Raw genomic sequence first — 27,784 nt, 5'->3', positions numbered from 1 at the left:
TTAGCGGGCAGATGAATACATGTGCTGTCTCTTGTGTTTGAGGATCTCTGTGGAGGTGAGGGTCAGGTCTTGGTCGCACACATCACAGTGGTACGCCCTGGTCAGGCTAGACGCAGGCGACGACAAGGAACTCATCTTCATGTCGTCGGACTCTGGACACAAACAAATACGAATGAATCAATAAATAAGGATCTCGGATTCAATAAAACAACACCTGAACATATAGATGGCATAGAAGTCTGGAGACCTTATCCAAGGCGCTTTACAGAGATTGTGCATTACATTCACCCATTTACACACACATTCATACACATTCATTCGTTCACATTAATACCTGCTCACCGGGAGCAACTAGAGGTTCAGAGTCTTGCTCGAGGACACTGGGGGAGCCCAGGATCGAACTGGGAACCCTTCGGGAACCCTCTGTGTTCAAATGACGGTTTCTCTACCCCTGAGCCATTGCCTCCCCAGTAGACAGAGTGGAAGTGGTTTCCATTCTAGCTAGTCTAATTGCAGACTCAATTTAAAACCAGAAAACAACTGTGAGGGTCCACTGTACTCAAACAACATGTAACATTACAAGGAAAAAAAAGATTACAAAGTGTATTTGTAATTTATAAATCAAAGGTCTTCAACAGGGGGTCCTCAGAGTTACTACAGGGGGTCCTCAAAATCTTTGTGTGATACTAACTTTTTTCTCCTTTTTTATATTAACCACTATATTAACCCATATTCCCAAATTCGGAGAACTTTGGCAGAAAATAGCCAATCTACAAGTTCACAACGCCTTGTGTTGCGAATCCTTGTGAGCTTGTAGATCGGCTATTTTCGGCAAGGAGCTTTGGTGTAGAGGGGAGAAAGAGCAGACTAAGTACAGAGTGAAAGGTCAAGTTTATTAAGTATTGACTGTTCAAGTGGTTAAATATCTGAAAACACAAATTGACATGAATCCAAAATACACTGATGATTGTGCCGTCAAACGATTCAACCATGTGGAATCTATGAACAGGTTGTGGGGGGGGGGGGGGGGGTCCCTGCTTCTTCTCTATCTCAACTAAGGGGGTCCTTGGCCTGAAAACATTGAAACCCCCTAAAAATCACAAGGTGCATCATGGGTCAACCAGAGATGCTTTTCTCACCAGTGTCTTGCGGCTGCTGTTCCCCTGGCGGCCTGCAGGAGGCCTCGTGCTGCATCCTCTCCAGGGGCGTCAGAGGCATGTAGAGGTCACAGTTGGGACACGTCCAGAACGTACGCAGACACTCGCTGTACAGATCCCTGGAGTCCTGCACACACACGACAGAAACAATGGTGTTTTTTGATTTAGTTTTAGTCATAGTCTTTTGAATAAAATGTCATGTAATTTTAGTCATAATTTAGTGACCTGAAAAGTTTTAGTTTTAGTCTAATTTTAGTCGACTAAATATCATATGTTTTTAGGCGACTAAATCTACGGTTGATTTAGTCAACTAAAATGTATTTTGGCAGGCCTTGATGGCATCGTAATGACTGATTTTACACTTGGTTGTGTGCTGAAAATAGCAGAGCTTGTAGATCGGCTATTTTCAGCACGCAACACCTGAGAGCAACCAAACATAAAAATTACTTTCTTCTCCACTAGTCCCTCCCTAACATTTTAGTCTAGTTTTTATTTTGTTGACGAAAGTGTCAATATATTTACTCTTAGTTTTAGTCATCACAGCTTAGCTATTTAGTTTTTATTTCGTTTTCGTCAGTGAAAAATGTGTCAGTCGACAAAAGAAATTCGTCATAGTTTTAGTCGACGAAATCAACACTGGAGAGAAACATCGAAACTCTGGTGTGATCATGGCTCAACCACAATGTGGCGTCTTGGTGGAATCGTTCGACTTCGACTCCGCCGCTGTTTTCTAATGGCATGGAATTAGTATTTTAGCTTTACGCAGACAAGACTTACAGCCAAACAGTTGTAGGTGAAGAAGTTGGTGACCCGCAGGCCTCCTTTGATGGGGTCTGGCTTGGCCTCTGCTCCGGGGAAGAGAGGGTTCAGTTTGGGTAGGTCCGACTCCGGCTGGGGACCAACGTACAGGTTCTGGGTTTGGAAGGCGGTGAGTCGTCGCAGACTGTAACTGACCTAAAGAGGGGACAGATAGATAGATAGATACCTTTATTATCCTACAGGGGAAATTCAGTTGCCCAGAGGCAGCACAGCAGTTAAGGTTACAAGTTACAGAGAAGTAAGAAAAAGAAAAAGAGTACTGTTGTATGCAGTCCAAAGAGCAAGCACAAAAAAAAGGTAATTAAAACATAAAGTGTCGAAAGCTATTGCAAAAAGAGAAGAAGAATATATACATAAAGTGACCACGAAACATTCAACGCTCATAAGTGACACGTCACACACACAAAAAAAGCTATACTCAAGCATAACTTAGCAAACAGTGCCAAACAAAAGAGTGCACATAACAGTCACTGCTAGTCAATGCAGTCATGCAACACAAGTATCGCACCGCCATATCAACACCACAATAATACACAGTACAACCAACACAACCCAATAGTGCAGGGCCTGAAAAAAAGTGACCAAAGTCAGTGCAAATCCAGTATATTTTTCCTTTTAAAGCAATAATGGGAGCCACAGCAAGACGCCACAGCAACCCTCTCAGGGAAAAGTATGTTAGAGGTCAGAGTCAGTACAACTTTTGTTCCAGTAGTGCAAGGTAACAGTTGTCCTAGATAATCCAATTAGGCCTAGGCAAGCGACCATCATGACAAGGAGGATCTGGGCCTTTTTGTTCATTCTAATTTGCTAACCTCGCGTGGGGTACATTTTGACACTCACAGAGTTCAATCAACACTCACACTTTTGTCGTCAAATTGACGGTTAAAGCTGCAAATCAGAACTTATTTGAATGAATACGTCATTTTAACCAATCTGTATGTCAATCTTATATATACAATTGAGCAAAAGCCGCATCCCACAACTCAACGGTAGGGAGGAGAACGTAGGGAGTAGGGAGGAGAACGTAGGGAATAATACCGCCCATAACTCTATCATTGGCCCCCCGTTGCCATGGTGACCGGTGATTGGCTCGTATTCCCAGCTATGGGACCGGCGGATCCAATTTCAACCGAGGGGGGCGTAGCCAGAACACACACACACTAGGGCTGTCCTCGACTCAGGATTTATGGAGTCGATTCGAGTCGCGGGGGTTAATCCGACGCGTCGACGAATCGTTTTATAGTCTACTTTGTATATAAAAAAAAAAAAAAAAAGTGTTGCTTTAAACCACGTCAACATAATACAATAATACATTAAGAGATTAATTGAATACACTGTGTTTTCGGTGATATCGGTGCGCGAGCACAAATGTTATCTGCATAGCAGTGTACAACCATAGAGTTATAACACACCGTTAAAACAAATAAAACATCTCCGCTGTTTCAACTCTGCCCCGTCTCTCGGCAGCATGCAGTAGAGATGAGACATTCGCGAACGATTCCGCTCTCTTGAACGGCTCTTTTAAATGAACGATGGGATCCAGTCTGCAGTCGCGGGACACAGAGCACTGACAGAGTAATGAGTCAGTGTCGAGAACGGATTTATTTCAGAAAAGGATCATAAAAAGGGGGAGGCACAGCTCCCGTTAGAGCGAGCAGTGTGAGACATGTCATGGACGCAAACACAGCGAAACACAATCATTCATCATGGATTACAACACTGGAACAATTCAGAAGCACTTTAATTAGAAAATTTAACTTGTAGCCTACACTTGTGTATGTTAATTTGACTTTAGAAGATTGTTTACTTCGTGGACGTGCGTTTGTGCTGTGGCAGGTTATTTAATATGGGATTTTGACGAAGCGGCGGTTCTGAACCATTCTGGCCGTTCTGTCTCACTTTCACCCCTACGCTGGTGCGAGACAATAAATAACTGTTCGCCAATTGCTACTTCTCATTGGAAGTACATGACACCAGTCCAGCAGTGCACCGCAGTAGGCTAACTGGTGATATAAAAAATATATATATTTTCGCTTCGACTCAAACAATTGGCGTCGATTCGCGGGGCTTAAAACGACGCGTCGATTCGTCGATTTTTAGAGGACAGGCCTAACACACACACACACACACACACACACACACACACACACACACAAAAATAGCTAATAGTTAGCTCACAACTTTCCACTTTCTCTTTCACCTCAATCGCAGTAACACGTCATCGCATCACCAATACGTTTTATTTTTTATTTTTTTCAAAACTTTTTTTTCCAATTTTTTTTTCTCAAAAAAAATTTTTTTTCTCAATTTTTCTTTTTCTCAAAACATTTTTTTTCTCAAAAAACTTTTTTTTTCTCAAAAAACTTTTGTTTTCTCAAAAAACTTTTGTTTTCTAAAAAAACTTTTTTTCTAAAAAAAACTTTTTTTCTCAAAAAAAAATTGTTTTCTCAATTTTTTTTTCTCAAAAAACTTTTTTTCTCAAAAAACTTTTTTTTTCTCTCAAAAAACTTTTTTCTCAATTAAAAAAAAAAAAAAACATATTTGGCCATTACACACACAGAAAGAGCAGAGGCATAACAGTCACTTCTCTCCATAATAAATGTACCACCAATAAATACATAAATAAATAAATAGCTTAATTAATGATAATAATCCTTAGCTTGCCCTTAGGCCGTCTTACTGGTAGTATATAGCATATATTATAATATAGTAGATGGATACATACACAGATTGATAAACACAGATATAGAACTCCACGGCAGTGTTGTTAGCTTCTACAATGTCGACATTAGTATGTGTGCCTTTTACACACCAACAAACACAGACAAATGTGCAACAATCAAATATAGCTGCAAGCAGTGGCCAAGCAGGAAAAAGCTAAAGAAAGCAGCAAGGGAAAATAAAGCAGGATTCCAGTCCACATACAGTCTACGCATCAAACCCTAACCCTAACCCAAGGCCTTTTGGTGCCTGACTCACAACTGGTTGTTGGTGCATGTTGTGCTGTTTAATTGTAACAGCAACATAAACTGCCCAATTGCAATGGAATCTGATCAAAGCCACCCTGTACCTCAGGGGTTTGTTTTCGACGAATATCTACTCCTATAGATGCAACGCGGCGACCTAGAGGGGAGGCCGGCGTAGCCGGCCGACCTTCTAGTAATACAACATAACTAGTTCATCTGCAGTGGTTGGAGGCGGTCTCCTTGTTCTTCCATTCACACATTTAGACCCTTGGTGTCAGGGGGGACATCTACTGGTTAAAATGCGGTACTACCTCAATCACAAACCATAATGGCACAATATCTCGTTGAAGTTGAATAAGAAATTCAACTTCGAGCGCTTTGTGCCGAGATGTAGGCCAGATGTAGGCAACGCTTCAGAGCCCGGACAAGGCCAGATGTTGGAGCTGAACTCCTTCAAGGAGCGCCGCTCAAAAATGAGAGTAGTTTTTCCACCACTGGTTCTACCGTTGTACTTTACCATACAATTTTGAGGTATTTGTACTTTACTTGAGAATTTCCAATACTTTTAATTCTACTCCACTACATCTCGGATCGAAATATTGCACTTTTACTCCACTACATTTATTTGAAAACCTTAGTTACTAGTTACTTTTCAGATACAAATTCTAATATTATAAAACGTACATGAAGCACTTTGGCCTTGTTTAATAACGTGGCTATTTGAAAATAGCCAATCTATAAAAGACATATATACTAGTGTGTTAAGTGAAAAGGACCTTTTCTTTGACGATGGCTAGCCAGATTGCTGACATAGAAACATAGGTTTTTCCAAAAACCTTAAGAAGGACTCAAAAGACACTTATAGAATCAGGTCAAAATTGTAATTTTCATGATTTTTCAAAAATAGATCTACAAGCTCGCAGCGCGGCACCTGTGAGCTTGTATATCTGCTATTTTTCAATAGTTAAAGCATAAAATAATAATACACTATAATGTGTACCCGTTCTAAATGGCTTAAGTAAAACATTTGAGTAGTTTTTCCACCACTGGTTCTCTACCTCTGTGTAGAGCAGGAAGCGCACCAGGCCTTCACTCAGCTTCTCCAGCTCTCTGCGGGACACCACGGGCCCCGCCGCGGCCTCCATGTCCACGCCCCGTCCCAGCTCTCTGCCCTGTCCCAGCTGGGCGTGCAGCAGGCGCTCCCAGTCCTTCCTGAGCCCCAGGGCGGTGGACAGGACCTTCAGGGCCTGGTCGCCGTCCCTCAGCTCCAGCTCCAGCCAGCCGTCCACCACCAGGCGGGTGCAGTCTGCGTTGCAGTCCACTGAGTTGGACACCAGCAGCAGAGCCTAGAGGGACCACGTCACAAAGAAAATCAGCTTGAGGGAGAAGCAAAAGATACATTTCCCACAATCAAGGTTAAAGTAAAAATCACACCCAATGTGAAGTGAGCACCACCGCTCACTTCACATTGGGTGTGATTTTTGCTTGCATAACATCTTCAGACTAGAATTTAAGTCTAGGATGTACAGGCTGTGCCACACACACACGTTTTGCTATGGCAGAACGCTGAGGAAAAAGTCTACAGACATATGACATATGACATCACTAGACAAACATGATGCTACGTACACACATTTTGCTATGGCAAAATGCTGAGGAAAAAGGCTACAGACACACGCACAGCCAGGAGCAGTCTACCACCGCTCAAAAATTGTGGTTGAGCAAGTTGTCATAGTGAGGGAAAGTTAGCCGAGTGTTGGACCATCTGGGAACTAAATGCTTTCAAATAGCTTTCTACTATCACCTCTGAACTTTGTCAAACCCAACTCCCTTGACAAACTTTGTGGGAGCCAAACAAAGTTGGGGGTATCCCGAGGGCCTGTGATTAAAGGGAAAAAAATTCAAAGATGGCCAATATGAGAGTATGAGGTGTGTAATTAGGGTATTTTTGGGCTGCTGAATCCATTCCAACCATTAGTTTCCAGTTAAAATGACTCCTTGGACATAAAAAATAGGCCTAATTGGCTAAGGCTTAGCCAATCATGTCATTCGAGTTCACCTCGCACCTCCCACAAAGTTTGTCAAGGGAGTTGGGTTTGACAAAGTTCAGAGGTCACAGTAGACACCTTTATGAACACATTTGTGAAGAAAGCTATTGGAAAGCATTTTAGTTCACAGATTGGTCCACCACTCGGCTAACTTTCCCTCACTATCAGTTGTGTATTTTCAAAATGTTTGCCTGTTTCTTATAATAATATTTGACCAGTTTTTATAGTACTTTTCTGATTACTTTTGATGCAGTAATGTTTTTTTTTCGTTCTTTCTTTTTTTTTATGTATTAAAAAGATAATTTGGACAATGTTTAATTTGCCATTTTAGAGGTATTAAAAAGTCCTTAAATTGGCACTAGAAATTTGCAGATACCCTCTATACAATTAAACTTTATGGTGGTTTGTTTACAGTAGAGTGAGAAAACAATGTTTCACATTAAGTTAATCATCTGGGGACCCCCCAAAATAATTGGTGGGTCGTGTGAGATGTGATGAGTCGACTTGCAAAAATCACAAGTCGTTAATGCCCTAGTGTGTGTGTGTGTGTGTGTGTGTGTGTGTGTGTGTGTGTGTGTGTGTGTGTGTGTGTGTGTGTGTGTGTGTGTGTGCGTGTGTCTACTGACTTGCAGTGCTGGCACCCGGACACAGTTGGACACATAGGGCTTGTTGGTTTCCAGCAGAGTGACAAAGGCCAGGAGCTGGTGTCTGCTGCTGCTCTTACACTCTGGACCTGAAGCAAGACAACAACAATATGGAACGTGTTCCAGGGGCCACAAGAAAGTATAGGGATGGGACGATATGAGCGTTCCATATCACGGATATTGTGACCAAAGAAATGGCGATTTACGATATTATCGCGATAATCAAAAACGGCCCCAACGTCCATTATCCTGGGGCGGAATATTTGCCCAAATAAATAGCAGATCTACAAGCTCACAACTTGTAGATCGGCTATTTTTTGGCAAAGAGATTTGGTAGAGAGAGAAAAAATCATACCAACAGGGGGTTTAAGTGGTACCGGATATGCAGTTCGGCAAATAAAAGGAGAATTGATCCAAGTGCATGACGGACAAATTCACGATGAGTGTTTTTTTTATCACGATAAACGATAATATCGCTTAACGTCCCATCCCTACAAGAAAAAAATTAAGAAATAGCAGATCTATGCAAGTTATGGAAGATGGAAGTTATTTTCAGCAATAGTGTGTGTTTGTTTGATGTACTGCATAGGTTTTTTTTGGCTTTTTATGCCTTTATTTGATAGGACAGTAGACTGACAGGAAATGGGGAGAGAGATAGGGAATGACATGTGGCAAAGGTCGTCCGGATCGGGAATCGAACCGGCGACGCCAGCAGGCATCATAGCCTAGTATGTGGTATGCGCCTTGACCACCAGGTGCCCCTACTGCATTGGTTTTCCGGGGACCACCAGTGGTCCTTGAGTGGGTTCCAGGTGGCCCCCAGCTAAATGACGACGGAGAGTTGGTAACCAAATGAACCCTTGTAGATCTTTAACTCTTGAAATGATTGTTAAACATCTGCATTACTTAATTCACAAGAAGTCCACACAATTAGAGAATGTAGAAAAAAATGTATTCAGATGAACATTTTGCTTATCTCTCCTATGTACCACGTCAATACAGCATGGCATGTTTTGGGTCTGAGAGGCTGGATCTCACCAAATGGTTATCCATATCTCAAATGCAGAATAAATAATGGACCTTGATATGAAAAAGGTTGAAAACCACTGACGTACTGTAAAGGCTTTATCATAGTCCGAGGTGAAGGGTGATCACCTCAACTTTTAGGTGATAAGCTATCACCTAAAAATTAGATAACAAGTGGAGGCCATCATAGTCACGGTGAAGTCCTATCACCGTGACAATGATGCCTCTGTGCCTCTGAAACCAGGGGGCACACTGATTGGTCGATCTACTATAGACCAATCAGTGAACGGGGTGATGGGGAGATGTCTGAAGGTAAAAACAGAGGAGAGACGTCGGGGTTCGCGGTGATAGCCCTTCACTGTGGCGAATGACATAATGTTGTAGTTTTCTGACTTTAAAAGACTACACCGCGGTGATGGCTTAACACCCCAGACTGTACTATGATAGGGCCTTAAGGAGAAGTGTGACAGAGGGGTTTACCCATCTCTCTGGCGTCGTCGTCGGGGACGTGCAACGCTTCGGGGTCGCTGGCGAACACGCTGGTGGGGTGGATGACCACGCCCTGCTTGTTCCTGGTGTGGAAGATCTACAAGACCGCACAAAACAATGATTACACTGATGATGATACTTTTTTTCTTTTTTATTATTTGCAAAACATGTGATGTCAAGTAGAGCCATGCTGCATGACTGAGTGTAAACCAACTGCTGTGAGGAAGTAGAGCGCTAGAGCAGGGGTCTCCAACGTTTTCAGGCCAAGGACCCCTTAGCTGAGAGAGAGATGAAGCAGGGACCCCCACAACATGTTGTATAAAACCGTGTTGCAGATTTTCATCGAGTTCATAGATAGATTCATAGATTTAGATTTATTTGATAGCATTGTCATCAGTCTATGTTGGATTCATGTTAATGCATTTGTTTTAGTTTTAGTTTTTTTTGTTTTTTTCAGATACTTTGTAAACTTGAACTATCACTCGGTACTTGGTCTGCTCTTTTTTTGGGGCTTTTTATGCCTTTATTTGATAGGACACAGTAGACTGACAGGAAATGGGGAGAGAGATGGGGAATGACATGTGGCAAAGGTCGTCTGGATCGGGAATCGAACCGGCGACGCCAGCAGGCATCATAGCCTAGTATGTGGTATGCGCCTTGACCACTAGGCCAGCGGGCGCCCCGTCTGCTCTTTTTTTTTACCTCTACACCAAACCTATTTGCCGAAAACAGCCGATCTACAATGTCTCAAAGCCTCGCGCTGCGAGGCGTTGAGAGAGCTTGTAGATCTGCTATTTTAGGCCAAAGTTCTCCTCAGAATAGGGATGCGAGGGTTCAAGTTCTTAATCTAAAAGAATTATCCTATCTCACAAAGATTTGGAGGCCCCCCTGTAGTACCTCTGAGGACGCCCTAGGGGTCCCTGACCCCCTGTTGAAGACCCCTGCGCTAGTGTGTCCAGGGGTTAAAGCCAAAAGAAATCCCAGGACTGAAATTTATTTTGTGATTTTTGAAACATGGCGTGCGCAGTACACACCAATATTTGGGGTGTTTCCCTGAAGTTCTGAACTGCTTTCAGTGAATGTGTGTGCCAATCCATGCTTCATTTTATAGAAGTATCTTCTGAAGTTCTGTTGTATTCTATTGCTGGCCAATTCAAATACTCATATCTTGAAATTATAACTGCTTTTTGTTTGGAGATCACTTGACTAACGTTTTGACGACTTTATTTGTCATTCACGCCGCGCAACAGCTTATTTTTTATTTGTTATTTTTTGCAGTTCTGCACTGATCTCAGAAATAGCCCCTATGGAATCCTCAAGACTGAAATCAGTCCCCAGGACTGAGAACTTTAACCCCTGTGTGTCTGACTGTTCTATCTGGCAGTGTGTCGCCGCCACCTAGCTACCTGGCATGCACACTACAGCGTTTTCAATCACTGTCAAGTGTCACTATAAACGCAGAATCTCGTAGAGCAGGGGTCTTCAACGTTTTCAGGCCAAGGACCCCTTAGTTGAGAGAGAAATGAAGCAGGGACCCCCCACAACCTATTCATAGATTCCATATAGTTTCAGCGTTTGACAGAACAATTATTTGTGTATTTTGGATTCATGTCAATTTGTGTTTTCAGATATTTAACCACCTAAACTTGACCTTTCACTCTGTACTTAGTCTGCTCTCTTTCCCCAATACACCAAAGCTCTTTGCCAAAAACAGAAGATCTACAAGCTCACAACGCCTTGCAGCACGAGCTTGTAGATCTTCTATTTTTGGCAAAATCTCTCAGAATAGGGAAACTAGGGTTCAAGTGGTTTAATATAAAAATATGTATATATATCATTCAAAGATTTGGAGGATCCTCTGTAGTAACTCTGAGGACCCCCTAGAAGTCCCGGACCCCCTGTTGAAGACCCCTTGCTCCAGAGACCGTCCTGGTCTAAACGTGGCCTTAGAAAACAATGCTGCTTAAGGCCATACCACACTCAACACGCCCGATCTCGTCCGATCTCGGAAGCTAAGCAGGGTCAGGCCTGGTTAGTACTTGGATGGGAGAATAGGATGCTGCTGACCTGCTCTGAGTCCTTGCGCGTGGCGTTGTGGTCATCGGGCAGGGCCAGCTGGGGGTAGAGGCCCCGGCACAGCAGCAGCTTGAGCAGGGCCTGCTGTCTGGACGGGAGGTCCTGACTGGCGCTGGCCGCCACCTGCAGCTCCGACACGTTGTGACGCAACTTGAACTTCACCTCCTGTGTAGGGATGGGAGGATAATCGCTGTTATCGTTTATCGTGATAAAAGACACCAGCGATAATCGTATTGTGGAGATTTGATTTATCGTGAAATCGTCCTCCGTCATGCACTGGGATCAGTTCACCTTTCATGCATATCCGGTACCACTTAAACCCTCTATTGGTAAAACGTACTTAGAATATACGTACTTGATACATTCGTTTTTTCACTCTCTACCAAATCTCTTTGCCAAAAAATAGCCGATCTACAAGCTCACAACTCGTCTCAACGCGTAGATCGGCTATTTTTGGCAAACGTTCCACCCCAGGATAACGGATGTTGTGTATATTCTTGATTATCCCGATAATATCGTAAATCGAGATTTCTTCTTTGGTCACAATAACCGTGATATGACATGCTCACATCGTCCCCATCCCTCCCTATACTCTGCACTCACCTGGATGTCCATGTTGTCCTTGTCCTTCTTGCCTCCTCGGGCTGCGTCCTCTGCGTCCGACCCGGAGGAGGCACCCTCCTCCCCCTCTCCCAGGCGGAGCACCTTGCGCCTGCCGCCCTCCTGCAGGTCGTGGTCCCTCTTCAGCTGGTGCAGCTTCCTCCTCTCTGTCAGCCTCTCCCTGCGCTGCCCCCGGTCGCCTGCAGAGGGAGCGCTCGTCACGGACTCCAGCAGGCTGTGACTCTTCAGCAGGTCCTGGTGAGGAGGAGAACACACACAGCCAGGGACGTCACAAGGGGGGGGGGGGGACTGAGTTACTAGGGCCCATGGTGGAGGGGCTTGGAATTATTTTATACTTTAGCTATTGAAAAAAAATAGCAGATATACAAGCTCACAGTCACAACTTGTAGATCTGCTATTTTTGAAAAGTTGTGAAATTGTGTGCAAATCTTTGAATATATGTATTTTGAAACGAACATTTGTAGCTCTTTGTATTAGCTCTAGCAATTTTTCTTCTGGGGGGTCCTTGGAAATATTTTGAGATGGGGGTCCGTGGCCAAATACATATCATTTTGGGGGTCCTTCACATGAAAAAGTTTGAGCACCACTGACATAGAAACAAAAGTTGTTCAAAAAACCTTTGAAACATTCAAAGACTTGCACACATTTTCACAATTCTTTACAAAGCATAATGCGTCTTCGATCAGAGACCTAACGCCTCTTCCGGGTTATTCTCTTAACATGGGTGATTTTAGTCACTCCATCCTTGCCTCTGCAAAATCTGGTCGCAAAGGCATCACATATTTAACCCAATTAGACCAAAACGTAATAAACTTCTCCTGAGATCATAGCGATTCATTGGACGTTTGGCTTTCTGACTAGGGGATTAACCTAAAAGTCGGCAAGTCGACTCAGTCGACTTCATTACACAAGTCGTCTCCCACCAGGGAATGTCCAAATAATAATTATCATTATCATTATTTTTGCTCCATATGTGCGTCTGTACAGCATTCAAACAGTAGGATTGCTTATTGTCAAGGACAGAATGATTCTCTCCTTTTCCAACAGTTTTTTCAATGGAATGAAGCAGGGAGTTTACACTCAGCAATTTGATGTCAGCTGTGCGTGTGCTCTCCACTTTGACAGGCTGGACAGAGTGCAGTGACTGCAGTCAGAAGTCATAACAGTAGCCACCAACTTTATCCTGTTTGATCCAACATTATATAGGAATTAAGATTATTATTATTCAATGATGCTGGTTGCAGTGGAATCTTTAATATTAACATCAAAACAAAAGCCTTATTAAAGGGAGAAAGGATCGCTTTAGGCTATTCTATGAAGTCCAGAGGCAAGTCATTTTGGGGTTTTGTCCCCTGTCCACGCACCATCAAACGATAAAGTCGACTTCAACTCAACTTATTACTGAGTCGGGTCGACTTACAAAAATCACAAAACACAGACTGACCTTGAACTGCCTCCTCAGGTTCACCATCTCATAGAGCCGCTGCTCCTCCAGGCCCCGCCTCCGACACCACTTCCTGGAGGCTCCACCCCTCTCTCCTTTCACCTGCACAGAGAGAGAGCGCCACACTGCGGAATTAACCACACCCCTCAGATACTTAACCTTTTGAGACCTACATTCTACAAATGTCTTCTAAATCCTAATAGTTTCTGGGACCCCCATATCAAAACATTTTGTTCCAGTGGGCCCCCAGAAGCAAAGTAAGTAAGCCTTGTCGAGCCATGAGGCCCATATAGGGCCCACTCGTTCACTCAGATCAGCTAACAAAGGGATGCTGACGGAACCTTCGCTAAAAAACCCAGGACAACGATCCACTCGCCCTAGACTCTTCTCCCTCCTGGCCCCCGAACTGTGGAATAAACTCCCATTTGCATTACAACTGCAGACTCACTCCCTAGCTTCCGCCGTGGTCTGACGACTCACCTACAGTATTCAGACTCCACCTAAGCCCATAGGACTTGCCTACCCTCAAAGACCATACATGTAATTTAGATTGCATTGTTAATTTTTATGTTGTAATTTGTTATGAAGTTTTTACTGAGTAGGTGCTTGGTCTACCTGTTTTCCTAGATTTGCCTACTATTTCTTTCCATTTGATGTATTGATGTTGATGTACCTTGCTTATTGTAGGTCGCTCTGGATTAAGAGCGTCTGCTAAATGCCTGAATTGTAAATTGTTATAGGGCCTGTAGCGTGAGGCAGCTTGATGTACCAGTTCACCCCCTGGACATGACGCTAGTATGTCACAGGGACCCCCAATCCAACCCTTGGTGCTGAGTGCCAAGCAGGGAGGCACTGGGTCTCATTTTTCATAGTCTTTGGTATGACCCGACCGGGGATCAAACTCCCAGTATCAGGGTGGACACTCTAACCACAAGGTTGCTTTAAAAATATATTACACAGTACATATTCAAAGATTTGCACACATTTTCATGACCTTCGAATAGCCAGAGTGTAAAACCTCTTTTTAACCCTACCACAAATCTATTCACCCATTTTTGCCAAATGTATGTTATGACATGACCAGAATAGGGAGGCTTAAACCCTATGTGTCACTAAACCCATATGATAAATGAAGCACAAAACAGCATTGGACTGATTATATGAATATGTCAGTAATTTCTTTGTATATTTAGGTTATGTGTCATATCTTCCATGTGCAACTTCAAAGCCTACAAGCCAAACAACGACAAAAAACACAATTAAATCGTTAATCGCAATTATTTGAGAGACAATGAATATAACCGCCCTACCTCCACCCAGGCATTGAAGGTGTTGAGCAGGGTGAAGGGGTCTCCCTGGTTGCTGTGCAGGGGCACACGGGCGGTGGCGCAGTCCGGGTTGTGCTGCGCGCTGCGCAGGAACGGGGACTGCACACTGAGAGCCGCCGCCACCGTCAGCATGGGCTCCACCAGGTTGAACAGAGACGCCAGCACCAACATCTTTCCTTTAAACACACAAACACACAACATGCTCAATCATCATGTCTGCTGGAAATATTATGCTTTATTACACGGCTTGGTCGAATGCTTGATTCTGATTGGTCAATCGCTAAAATCAGCGGTGGATTATTTCTTTTTTTTTAAAGATTTGTTTTTGGGCTTTTTATGCCTTTATTTGATAGGACAGTAGACTGACAGGAAACAGGGAGAGAGATGGGGAATGACATGTGGCAAAGGTCGTCCGGATCGGGAATCGAACCGGCGACGCCAGCAGGCATCATAGCCTAATATGTGGTATGCGCCTTGACCACCAGGCCAGCGGGCACCCCTCGGTGGATTATTTCTGTATATTGAGTGCCGTATCCAACATGACAGCCATGTAAACACACTCAGTGTCATTTACAACTAAACGTTGCTCTCAAGAATGTTTTTAAAGATATTTGAAGGGAGAAATAGACGACGCAGTATAAGAAAATGGAAATTGAAATGTAATAAAAAGAAATCTAAAAATGTTGCGCCATGAAATCAGGAAGAGATGCCGATGGTGGGAAAGGGAACATACCTGCTGTATGACCATGTTTATATAAGGACTGTGGGAAAGGGTACACTACACACCTATGACCACGTCCACAGGCAGCTGTGCCAGCAGCCTCCCAATGGAGGTGAGCTCACTACGGTGGTCTAGCGCCCCCTGCTCTTTCAGATACGTCACTGCGGTCTGGATACTGGCAGCAGGAGGCGGGTCGATAAACACGAAGGACAGCGGATCCCCGACATCCATACTCTTCATCTATAGGGACAGAAAGGAAAAAAAAAAACATTCATATTCAATATTCTACAGTGCCTATAGCCATAGCAATAATAGTAACATCATCACAATAATAATCATGAAAATAAGAATAACTAGAAAGATGCAATAGAGGGTATGCACGTCCACTGGGACCCGCCCCCCTAATCTAGACTGAGTGGCAAAACATTGAGCAGCATGGAGCGTTGGAGTTTGGAAGTGCTTGTTGCAAATCACTCAACGACCCTGCATACCACCTGTTTCTAATTTGAACATAATGCAGGAGGCAGCAGGATGTTGTGTTGTTGAAAACGAGTGCTTCCTAACTCTGACACTTGGGAAAAATAAAAACCCGCACAGAATGTCTTGACAGAAAGTAGCTCATAACATGCCTATGGTGGATTTTTATGAAACAAAAACGTTGCAGATAGAAAGAGGATAATTTAAGCTTTCAGTACAGCCGCAATGTTGGTGAGTTAACTTTGTTTAATACAATCAGATAGGACTTTTCTGTTTGGATGTATGGGCTGTCAATGGCAGAAATTAGTGTTTTGCCACTCAGTAGGCGTGTTCCCACATAACTTCCAGCAACAGTGATGTCACGCGCATACCCTCTATTGGAAATTGCAAGTGTGGTTGCTGTGACTATATTCTGCAGCAAGCTAACTGTCATGTGAAGCTCGACCAATCCTCGAGCTGGCACCACTCCTCCATTGAATTCCACTAGTTTTTCCTTTTAATTCCAATTGCATCTGGTTTCCATCAATTTCAAAGTTTATCTAGTGAAAATAAAGTTTCCCCAGAACTACAGTTTTATACTAGAAATACTGTTCCTACGAAATAGTGTGGGCTCGCTCGTGACTATACTCTGCAGCGTGCTAACTGTCATGTGAAGCTCAACCAATACTCCAGCTAGCACCACTCCCAGATGTTTTTCCACCAATTGCGCCTCATTGGCTAACGGAACACGATATGCGGCGGAAATAATGGCGAAACCATAGTGTTTTCGCCTTTGAACTGTCTGCGGCGGCACTCATAGTGTTCTCGCCTTTCAGGCGAGCCCACAATAATAGTAAATAACAACAACCCATCAGGTGCGGACCTGATGATGATGTATTGACATTGAAGTATTGACATTGAAACGTTGTCACCTCATTTGCCTGCACCCTGTAATTAAAAGGGCTTTAATTGTCTTTGAGTTTGCGCCAGTGCCTTCCAGCCACATACTGTACCAGTCCCACTCCTCCTGAGATGCACTGGACCAGCCTGAATTTGACTTGAGGCGGGGTGGAACCCCGTTGTTTTTGAACAAAAAATGATAAATTAGACTGAGTTGTTGCGGGCCATAAAAATGTCACACCTGTAGCACAAGGGAGTCTAGCGCCACCCTGTGGATCTCTGGAACGGGGTACGGGGCGAAGGCGTCATAGTCGGACTCGGCGTAGAGGCGGTAACAAACCCCCGGCCCCGTACGACCCGCACGGCCCTTCCTCTGCTCAGAGCTGGCCCTGCTGATCCAGAACTCCTGCAGCCGCTGCATCTTGGCCTTGGGATCAAAGCTCATCTCCTTCACCTTCCCTGGGAGAGGATCACACACACGTTAAGACCTGGAGAGATTGCCATGCACCGCACCGGTTGTCAGCGTGTAGATCTGCTGTTTTACCTTTGTATTTATTGCGACCATCAGGTCGCTGTTACTATCAAAACCTTCACCGGCTGTCTGTCATCTGTCTGTCCGTCACGTCACACTTTTCCCCATCTCATATCTCCGCCACTGTTGCCCCGATCCATGCCAAACTTTGCTCACACACTCCTTAGCTGCCAACCTCCACCTCTCATTTCTCACATGACCCTCTTCTAGCGCCACCATGAGTCAGATTCTTGCAAAACACATTTTGGACACTGCTCCTACAGATTTTGCCCTAAAATCGTTGCGGGGCGTTGTGAGCATGTAGATTGGCTATTTTCACAATAGAATCGTGTTATACAAAATGTAATGCCTCAACTCTTAGTGGTCGTCAGGGAGGGGGGGTCCCCAGTTAAAATATGATTATTTTGGGGGTCGCGGCCCGAAAAGGTTGAGAACTACTGCCATAGAATAAGGACAAACCCTTCTATAAAAAGCCTAACATCCTAGTCCCCTACCTGAGTCAACGACAAAGCGCACTCCATCGATGGTGACGGAGGTCTCCGCAATGTTGGTAGAGATGATGCACTTCCTCACACCCGGAGGGGAGATGTCAAACACCTAAGGACCAATTTAAGAGATTATACAGTTGTATTTGAGGGAGATGAAGATCACCATATATTTATCACTGACAATGTGCTTCAACAGCAATGCCATGCCAGGTTGTTGTAATACTGTACGTCATTAGGACGGATAGCCAGACCATTTTTTTAATAATACTGTATGTCAGGGATTCTCAAACTTTCTTCTAGCACGACCCCAAAAGTAAGAGGGTTTTTTTTGCGCGCGCGATCGAAAACTCTGCGAGAGTACAGAATAGGCTACAGATGGATCTGAATGGACCGTTTGCATTTAACCAGAATATGTTGCTAGTAGTACTTTAACACATTGCAACTAGAATTTTGTGAACCAACTCGCGATAGCTGGTCTGGTTGTCTGTCTGTCTGTCTGGAATGATGTCCCCACTCCGAGCGGAACGGACTGGTATTCCTCCGAGTGAGCCGGTCGAGGACTAGTGGTCCATGAATTTGTCCCACCCGCTGGTATTAAACAAAATCCTAGGAAATCGTTTATGAACAGTTAAAATCTAAGCCTCTGCTAAGCTTACAAGGGTGTGTGAATGTGTGTGTTGTTGGCTTCAATGGCTTGTGCTCCCCTCTTCTGCTACTTGTTGTTAGGGGCATGTGTGAGAAAGAGAGAGAAAGAGAGAGAGAGAGAGAGAGAGAGAGAGAGAGAGAGAGAGAGAGTGTGTCCGTTCTCTTCACGGAGTTTACGCTGGTTGCAAAAAGCTCACTTTTTTAAAGTGTTTCTTGATTAAAATATATTCATTATTTTTTGGGTTGCAAATGCGCGACCCCAATGTCACCTTCCCGCGACCCCACTTTGGGTCAGGACCCATAGTTTGAGAACCGCTGCTGTACAGTATGTCGTTAGGACGGATGGCCAGGCACAAGACATTTTGACGAGAGCGTTTCTCTACCTTATCCTGCTGGGCCAGTGACAGGGTGCTGTGCAGCGGCAGGACTATCCAGCGGCGGGTGTGTGTGGCGTACACCTGGCAGGCCTCCTGGATGGTGGAGATCTCCGCCACGCCGCTGAGGAAGAGCAGCAGGTCGCCTCGCTCCTCCGGAGGGTAGCGCTGGTCGATGCCCTGCAGGACACGCAGGTAGGGCCGGGGGTCCAGCTTCTCCGAGCGGGACGGCTGCTCCTCGGCTGGGATGGGCTGGTAGATCACCTGTCGTATGTGTTAACACAAGACACGGGTGATTAAGAGTGGAGAGATGCATTTAAGATGGCTTTGTATTTTCACCTCGCTTATCCCATTAATAAACTAAAATTGGAGGAGTATTTGTATCACATCAGAAATACAATATGTGTGACTGAAATTGTCATTTTGGAATGTTTAGTTATCACACCGTTGGCACAAAATCAATGACTGCAACTAGCAAACTGTCAGTGTCGCACAATGCCTTTCTAAGCCAGTGGTTCTCAACCTGTTTAGAAGGCTTTCTGTGCTTTATTTTGTTCTATTTTGTTATTGTCTGTCTTACATATTGTCTTTCTGTCTTTGTACTTTGTATTGTTTTTTGAAAAATCTTTGAAAGAAAAAAGTAAAAAAAATAAAAACCTGTTTAGAAGGCATGTAAGAGTGTTATTTTATTATTGTTTAACATCTGCATTACTTAATTTACGAGAAGTCTACACAACGTTTGCCTGTTATCTCTCCTATGGTACCACATCAATGCATAAATGGAACAAAATCTTATCCAAAATCTTATCCAACTACTGTGCGATTGGTCTTTTCGGTGAAGACTTGCACCGAAGCTACATGCTTCTGTCCCCTGCTTAGGGATGGGCCATGTGGTGATAAATATCGTTGAGACGATACAATGTCTCCACGATATGCCTTTTCAGAGATATCTTATATATCGTGATACAATGAGGGAGCCTTATAAAAAATCCTGTAGAATTGTTAATACAGAGATTCATTGCAGAATTGTTTTAAACCTGCATTTTGTGTCTAAATCAGTATTTCTCAAACTTGACAGTATACAAATGAAACCAAATGATGGACCCGGTTTCATTCATTTGTAAACATACTTGTAAGGGTCAATTTAGACCTCCCAAAAGGAACCCAGAGAGTCCCTGGACCCCACTTTGAGGACCACTGGTCTAAATGGTCTGTTACTCCTTTTTCTTTTAGTTTTTGTTACCTTGAACTATAGGTGGTTGTACTGTTAAGTAACTTGAAAAATACATAAAAACCATAAAAACCAACATGAAAAAGAATCGTGACAAGGTTGTGTATTGTGCTACAGCTTGGGGAAGATATGGTGATATTGTATTTTTCCATATCGCCCACCCCTACCCCTTTTATTTGCTGAGCTGTATCTGGTACCACTTAAACCCTCTATAATTAGTAAAAGGTTCTTATAATATACATACTTGATTTTTTTCACTCTCTATCAAATGTCTTTGCCAAAAAATAGCCGATCTACAAGTTGCAACGCGTTGTAAACTTGTAGATCTGCTATTTTTTGGCAAATATTCCGCCACAGGATAATGGATTTTGGGCGTTGTGAACTTGTAGATCTGCTATTTTTTGGCAAATGTTCCGCCACAGGATAATGGATTTTGTTTATCGCCACAATATCGTAAATCGCGATTTATTTTGTCACAATAATCGTGATATAAAATGTTCATATCGTCCCATCTCTACCCCTAGCCCTGCTCACCTGGATTGGGAACAGCCTGCCGGGCACCTGCAGCACGGGAGCTCCGTTAAAGTAGTCAGAGAAGAGCTTGATGTTGATGGTGGCTGACATGAGGATGAGGCGCAGCTCCGGGCTGCGGCCCAGCAGAGTGCGCAGCACGCCAAGTAGGAAGTCACAGTGCAGGTGTCTCTCGTGCACCTCGTCCACGATCAGCACCTGGCAGTGTTAAAGGACAACTTTAGTTGTTTTACGAACAAGGGTTCATATTTTAGATTGTAATTAGAGAAAAGAAAAGATGAGCGTAACAATGTTTTCATTTACTGCTTTCTATTGTTTTAGCGATTTTAGTATTTTGATTCCAGTGGGCGGGAGCATGCGTACAAGTGGCTAAATATGTCTTTTTAGACATTTTTTTTTGTCATTTCTGGTGCATCTTGGGAATGGGCTTATTGTGTCTAAAAATACATAATTAGCCACTTGCATGCATGCAAATCAAGACGACAAATTCTGACTGTAACTGAGTTTGTGGCTGACCACCACCATCTATGAAGATGACAATTGACAAAAGTAACAAATATTATCATTAAATATCATTAAAACAATCATTCATTAGTGTGCAATAAGTGTTAAATGGCTTTATATTATGCATAGTACTGTAATAATTCTCGATTGCCTCTTGTCTTGATTGTTTAAACATGACGTAATGGGCCGCTATGCTCGATAACAGGCTAGCCCAAAGCTTATTGATACCGGGTACTCAATAAATGTGTTATGGAGTTTGTAGCGGGCCCTTGTTTATTTGGAGCTCCAGCCCTACCTGGTACTGGGCCAGGTCTCCTTCCTGCTGGATCTGTCGGAGCAGCAGACCCTCTGTCAGGAACAGCAGCTTGGTGGAGGCGGTGCGGGTGGTCTCAAAGCGGATCTGGTATCCCACCTGCCAGTCAGGAAGGACAACAACAACACCTTGAGTTCACAGTCACTCATAATAATTATAAATGTATCCTGGGCCTTGTTGTGTGTGCAATGCAGTGATACGCATCATGTCATGTGTAAAGTCATAACTGTCAGATATGCACTAGCTGCTAGTTTTTTGGATACAATTTCAGTTCCACCACACCGCTGGGTAGGAACTGAACACCATTCACTAACTAAAGCTGTGGCTGGTCATTTAGTCCATCATCTGAGATGATTTGATTTGATATGTATAGAACCATCATTCTGTGGCCTTCTAATTAGGGATGTATCAACTATGCTTTACAGAGTTCTGGAGACGGAAGACCATGAACCATATGATGGTGTGTTGTTATTCAATAAAGTAAACAACATAACAGGACTTCTAACTCACTAAAGGGCAAAAAGAAACTATGGGGGACCGGGCCTTCTGCTCAGCTGTTCCTCGACTGTGGAATTACCCCCCCGACCACCTGAGATCACCACAGTCCATCCATGCTTTTAAAGGGGGACTAGAGACTTTTCTTTTTAACAAGGCCTAGACAGACTTATGGATGGATGCCTTATGTGTTTTTAAACCATTCTTAGATGTGTGTAGGTGACCACGGTTCTGTATTTATTAATTTCTTTGTTTGAATTTTTATTATTATCTTATTCTACTTTAATTCTTCCAGTTTTCCTTTTAATGTAGCACTTTGCGATTTGTTTCAAATGTAAAGTGTGTTACAAATAAAATGTATTATTATTATTATGACTTAATTGTTTGTTTCTATGGCAGCAATCTGGCCAGCCATTGTCAAAGAAAAGGTCCTTTTCACTTAACTGGAGCTCAGTTAGTCTGTTCTGGAGAGACTACTATGTCAGTGGTTCTCAAACCCTTTCATGTGAAGGACCCCCAAAATGATATTTATTTGACCACGGACCCCCATTCAACATATTTAGTTCCAGGGACCACCCAGAAGCAAAATCTTGAGTTACAAATAGATCTGGTATTTTTCAATAGTTAAAGCATTCAATAATCCTAGGCCTAAATGGGTTAAAGGACTTAAGCCTAACCTAATGACGCACGTAAAACTTACCTTGGAGCCGTACTGATTGAGACTCTCGAAGCTGACCCTCTTGGCCAGCGATATGCAGGCGATGCGGCGAGGCTGCGTGCAGGCTATCTGACTGAAGCCAGACGCCAGCAGGTACTGGGGCACCTGCGTGGACTTGCCGCAGCCCGTGTCGCCCGCCACCACCACCACGGGGTGGCGTCGCACCAGATCCACGATGCGCTCTCTGTACTGGAAGATGGGCAGGTTCTTCTGCTCCCGCCGCAGCTTGGCCAGCTTCCCAAAGCTCTGCCTCTGGCTGAAGTCCAGGAAGTGGAGGAGGGCCAGGCGACAGTCCGTGATCTCCTGAGACAAGGGACGGGACGATATATGTACAGTTGGACACTAAGGTCTCAGAGGCACTTGCCCGTCGGGCAAGTACAGGTCATGTTCTACTTGTCCCCCATTACTTGGTCTCAGGTTTCTTACAGTCTCGCTTTGTATATATTGTACCAATGTGTAGAATAATGGAGGTGCCTTATAGGTACACACTGTATGACGGCTTCTAGCCCGATGTCAGAGTTGTCCACCTATGGAGTTATACTCCTTATTTCAACAGTTTTTTATTTTATCAGTAGTGGTCCTTGGTGTTAGTGATCTATACTACTTTGTATTTTGTACTTAAATATGACTCTTTCAAATGTATAATTCTTGTCTTTGTATGTATTATCATCCTTATACACACCTTCAGTTAGGACATTCGATTTTTGTATCGCCTGTATGGTAGACAATTTATTATGTCTTAACTTTTGATATCTCTGACCACTCAGGTGGCAGTGTTTGATCACATGTGTGATTATCCACAGCTGTATCCCATCATTGTGATTGAATGTTTGCTGGTGTTTGTATAATATGGGCTCCTCTCTTTTTCAAGTTCAGTCTGAAGAAGAGCAGTGTTGCTCGAAACGTCACAACATTTATTTGGTGCAATAAAGCACTTTTTCGCATGTGAGCCCACAGTGTGCGAGTGTTTTTGATTATTTTTCATGTTCTACTTGCCCAAAGGTCATGCCCACTTGCCCCAAAAAAGTAAATCGTCCATTGAATTACTGTTCAATTTAACACTTAATTTTTTGTGCGATAAAGAAAATGTCAATTACTTCAATTTGTATGCCAAATACCTACATAGCTATGAATATGACTATGGGTTACCACATTATTTATATTTTTAAGTGTAGCAACGGCACATTATAGGTCAACAGTGCTCTTACTTTACATTCCACACAGACCAGAAGACAGAGCGCTCTGGCCACGTTCAGGTGTTTAGACAGATATCTGGTGTTGTGTTTATAGACGGTTGCGTCCGCTTGCAAACAACACTTGCCCAGTCGGGCAACCTCAAAGCAAACTCCACCTGCCAAAAAGTTTTATTTACCTGCAAGGGCAGGTGGGCAACCCTGTGTCACGTCCCGATTATTGTGGCAAAAACTATTGCGTTTAGTGATGTTAATGTGGCAATCAAAATATGCTGAACACGTAAAATGCCACTCTTGTTATCCAGTCGAAACTCCAGCATCCCTAGTATGGTGGGAACGTTCGCCAAAAATCGCTTGCAGACCTGCTATTTCTAGCGATCGATTTGTGTAGAGTGAAACAAAAGCGTACCAAACACGCTCTTTGCAGGTCCGTTTTATCAAGTGTAGGATCTAAGTGGCACTGAATTTCAATTGAGGTCAATTTCGCAATAAATTCAAATCTCTGCGCTACGACTATTGTGAGCAGTTATTTTTTTATCACGATAAACAATAATAACCAGTAAGACTCCCTAATCGGGAGATAAGCGACCGTAGGTGGCTTATCTCCACAAATAGGGCAAAAATGTGTTTTTCCAAAATCTTCCTGATCCATGTTGATGACATGAGTGTAGACATGCTGTGTAGTGATATTCGTGATTTTAGGGCAAAAACTGTAGGAGCAGTGTCCAAAAATGTGTTTTAAAAATCGGCCTGAAGGTGGCGCTACAATAGGGCCATGTGAGAAATGAGGGGTGGGGTCTCCGCGTTGCCTTGGCGGACGAATAGGTACCGGCCCCGGCTCTCCCGGATGCTCCTAGCCCGAGTTACGGCTAGGAGGTTGTAGTTTGGCAGGCAAGGAGTGTGTGTGTAAAATCTGGCATGGATCGGGTCAACGGGTGCGGAGATATAAGCAGGGAAAAAGTGTGACGTGTGACGTGTGACGGACTCACTCACAGACAGCCGGTGGAGGTTTCTACAGTAAGTAGCTCCCTACGGTCGCAATAACGCTTATCGTCCCGTCATCCCTACCTGAGCGCGTGGGGGCGGGGGCCCCCCCGAGGAGGACGAGCTCCTCCTGCCTCCATGCTGTCTGTGTTGCTGCTCTGACCTCCCCAAGCGCTCCTCCACGTCCCGGGTGCACACCGACACGTTGATGCGGTAGCGGGCGTCGTACTCTTCGGGAAGGCCCAGGTCGACCCGTCCTCCTCCTCCTCCGGTGCCCGTCTTTCTTCCTCCCTCTTCCCCTCCTCCTCCTCCGCTCTTCCTGCCGGCCGCGGGTCCGGAGGAGACGTCCCGCTTGGTCTTGAACCTCTGGAAGCGTTCGAAGAAGGCCCAGAACTCCCTGTGTTCTGGAGTACCTGTAAAAACGGAAGGTTCAAATCAGGCCACATGTTTGAAAGGAGAACTTGCCATTGTGAAATTTGCATGTCATATGTACTGTGCAATAGAGCATGCACCAAATATTCGAATATCAAAGTCACTACTCGACATTGTTCACCAAAGTCGAATATTCGCTTATTTTTATTTTGTTTTCTCTTTAAACATATATATGTATATTTCTTCATGGTTTATAAAGCTTGGCTAGATAGGAAGTCATAAGAATGAGTTGTCAATGTCTCAACATTTTTTAGGCCGTGACCCCCAAAATAAACATATTTGAACTGGGGTCCCCACTCTGACAAGCACTTGGAATTGTAGGTATTACATTTAATGTGACTCGGTTCCGCAGATAAATATTGTGAAAATAGCCGATCTACATGTTCGCCTCTTGCTTTCTGTTCGCCTCTTGCTTACTTAATATTTGACAGTTTGGCGAGTCCTGTTGAATATTCGACTATTCGAATACTTTGAGGTCCAATAATTCCAATACTAAAAATCACTATTCGTGAATACCCTACTGTGCAACATGTTTTGTACGTATCACAAGGCTTGACACTGTTGTCCGGGACAAGTAATAAATCCTTCTGGACAAGCTCATTAAAAATGTACTTGTCCTTTGGTCAAGTGGCTCATGGTTTCAATTTTTCTGTGACGCTCCTAGCAGCTTTGTGCTGTATGCAGACTATGGAGTGGAGGGAGGAGGGAGTAAGGGGGGCCGTCAGCAATTATTTATTGTATTGTATTTATTGTATTATTTATTGTTATTTATTCTATTTCAGTGTCTGACTCCTATGCATGGATTTAAGAAAGAAATTACTGTGAAATGTCTCATTTTTATCCAGACAAGTGACTTTTGTGCACGGACAAGTGAATGGGAAATGTACTTGTCCAAAGGACAAGTGCCTCAAAAAGTTAATGTCAAGCCCTGTATCAGTAGTTGTTAAGCTACACCAGGGGTTAAATTAAATAAGTCTCCCCTGTGCCAACATTGACACAGCTGGGGACACTGGCACACTGGCATAGGTTTTTTGTTTTAAAATTAAATATTCAAAAACGGTTTAGTTAGTTAAATTAAGTCTCCTCACATACAAATTACATCCTGCACTGCACATATTCCATATTCATTCAAACTCCTAACTCTGACTGGGGAGGGAGTCTGGGAGATATAGGTGGGGTTATAGCCTTTAGATTAAGACATAATAGTAATAAAGAGAAATAGGAGATAATATTCGATGGAAAAGGGGAGGTGGGTATGGGCTTAGTCTATTACACCAGTGGTGGAAGGTAACTTTTGATTGATTGATTGAAGGCTTTATTAGAAGTTTGCATAGGAAAATGTACAGATTCATGACGGTACAGTTCACTGGTACAAGGTCTACTAAAAGGAGATCCATGAAAAGACTAAGCTTATTTCAACAGGAAACCATTTAAGTATCTCATATAACATTGAATGACAGACAAATAGAACACAGTAATATGCAGTAGATATGTAAAGAAAAAGGGGGAAAAAAAGAAAAGAAAACAGTAAATCTAAACAAACAGTATATATACAAGGAATATACAGTAAATCTAAAACAAACAGTAAGTATATACAAGGAATATACAAGTATACAAGTATATACAAGGAAGGGGCAGGGAGGGTAGGGTTGGGCTAGGTTTTTTTACCAGTTGCGAACGGCTGCTGCCTGTAAGTGGTTTTTCAGGGCAATTTTAAAGGATGCTAGTGATCCACACTCCTTTATGGCCTTCGGTAAGGCATTCCACATTTTTGTGGTATAGCAGAAGAACGAGTTCGACCCTTTCTTTGAGTTTAACTTACCTGCTTGAATATAATCATGTTGACGGAAAAATATCTCATCCAACTGAGCACGACACTGTGGGCTGTCCCAGTCCCACTCCATAGTAGTATTATTATTATTAGTACAGTACTAATGTGATCACATACCAAGCAGCATTTAAATCCAACTCATAGATTTACTGCAGTACATTAAATGCAAAGAATCTCTATTCAAACGTAACCTCGTGTTCCATATTGAACTTGTTATTTGCAGATAAGTTTAATTCAGCTCAGTTTTGTTATTAATGCGAGATCAGCAACCTTCTGCAGTTTAAATGCGTTCAATACATCCATACACAAGACTATGGGGGAACAATAACACGACGGGACCTTTTCCGGTGCGTTTCTTAAAGGTTCCCCGAAAACATGGATTTCAGACCGTAATTCCCCAAAGCAGTGGTTCTCAATTTGTGCACCCCGGTCCTGCAGGGGGGTCCCACGATGATACTTAATGTGTAACATTGTTTTCTCACTCAACAGTAAACAACATACCATATAAAGTTTAAGTGTATAGGCTAGTGTGTAGGCCTATCTGCACATTTCTAAAGTGAAAATTTAAGGACTTTTTAATATATCTAAAATGACAAATTAAACATTGGTCAAATTGTCAAATATTAGAGGCTGATCTACATGCTCATCACACGTCGCGTTGCATGCAGATCTGCTATTTTCACAATAGAACCGTGTTATACAAAAAATGTATAAAATGTAATGCCTCAACTAACTCCTTTAAAATATGATTATTTTAGGGGTCGCAGGCTGAAAAGGTTGAGAACCACTGCCCCACAATGGTGTAAATAAGTTTGTTG

General features: G+C 43.3%; 1 protein-coding gene across 1 annotated transcript; it reads right to left on the bottom strand.

Moving 5' to 3' along the window:
* Nucleotides 1-27,039, bottom strand: dhx34 (DEAH (Asp-Glu-Ala-His) box polypeptide 34; the record flags this gene model as incomplete). The annotated part of the gene is made up of 19 exons (XM_080732011.1): nt 1-152; nt 1,140-1,284; nt 1,935-2,111; nt 6,001-6,288; nt 7,617-7,723; nt 9,141-9,246; nt 11,217-11,390; nt 11,829-12,080; nt 13,291-13,392; nt 14,601-14,794; nt 15,405-15,579; nt 16,937-17,154; nt 17,722-17,824; nt 18,744-18,998; nt 20,500-20,694; nt 21,296-21,412; nt 22,509-22,829; nt 24,788-25,116; nt 26,958-27,039. 19 exons carry the CDS (start codon nt 27,037-27,039, stop codon nt 1-3), a joined length of 3,492 nt encoding a protein of 1,163 aa, XP_080588137.1.
* Nucleotides 27,040-27,784: the final 745 nt, after the last annotated feature.

The sequence above is a fragment of the Nannobrachium achirus genome (genome assembly GCF_963921795.1).
Source record: "Nannobrachium achirus genome assembly, chromosome: 8".
Lineage (NCBI taxonomy): Eukaryota > Metazoa > Chordata > Actinopteri > Myctophiformes > Myctophidae > Nannobrachium > Nannobrachium achirus.
Note: the sequence above shows the minus strand (reverse complement) of the source record. Positions and strands in the feature narration are given on the sequence as shown.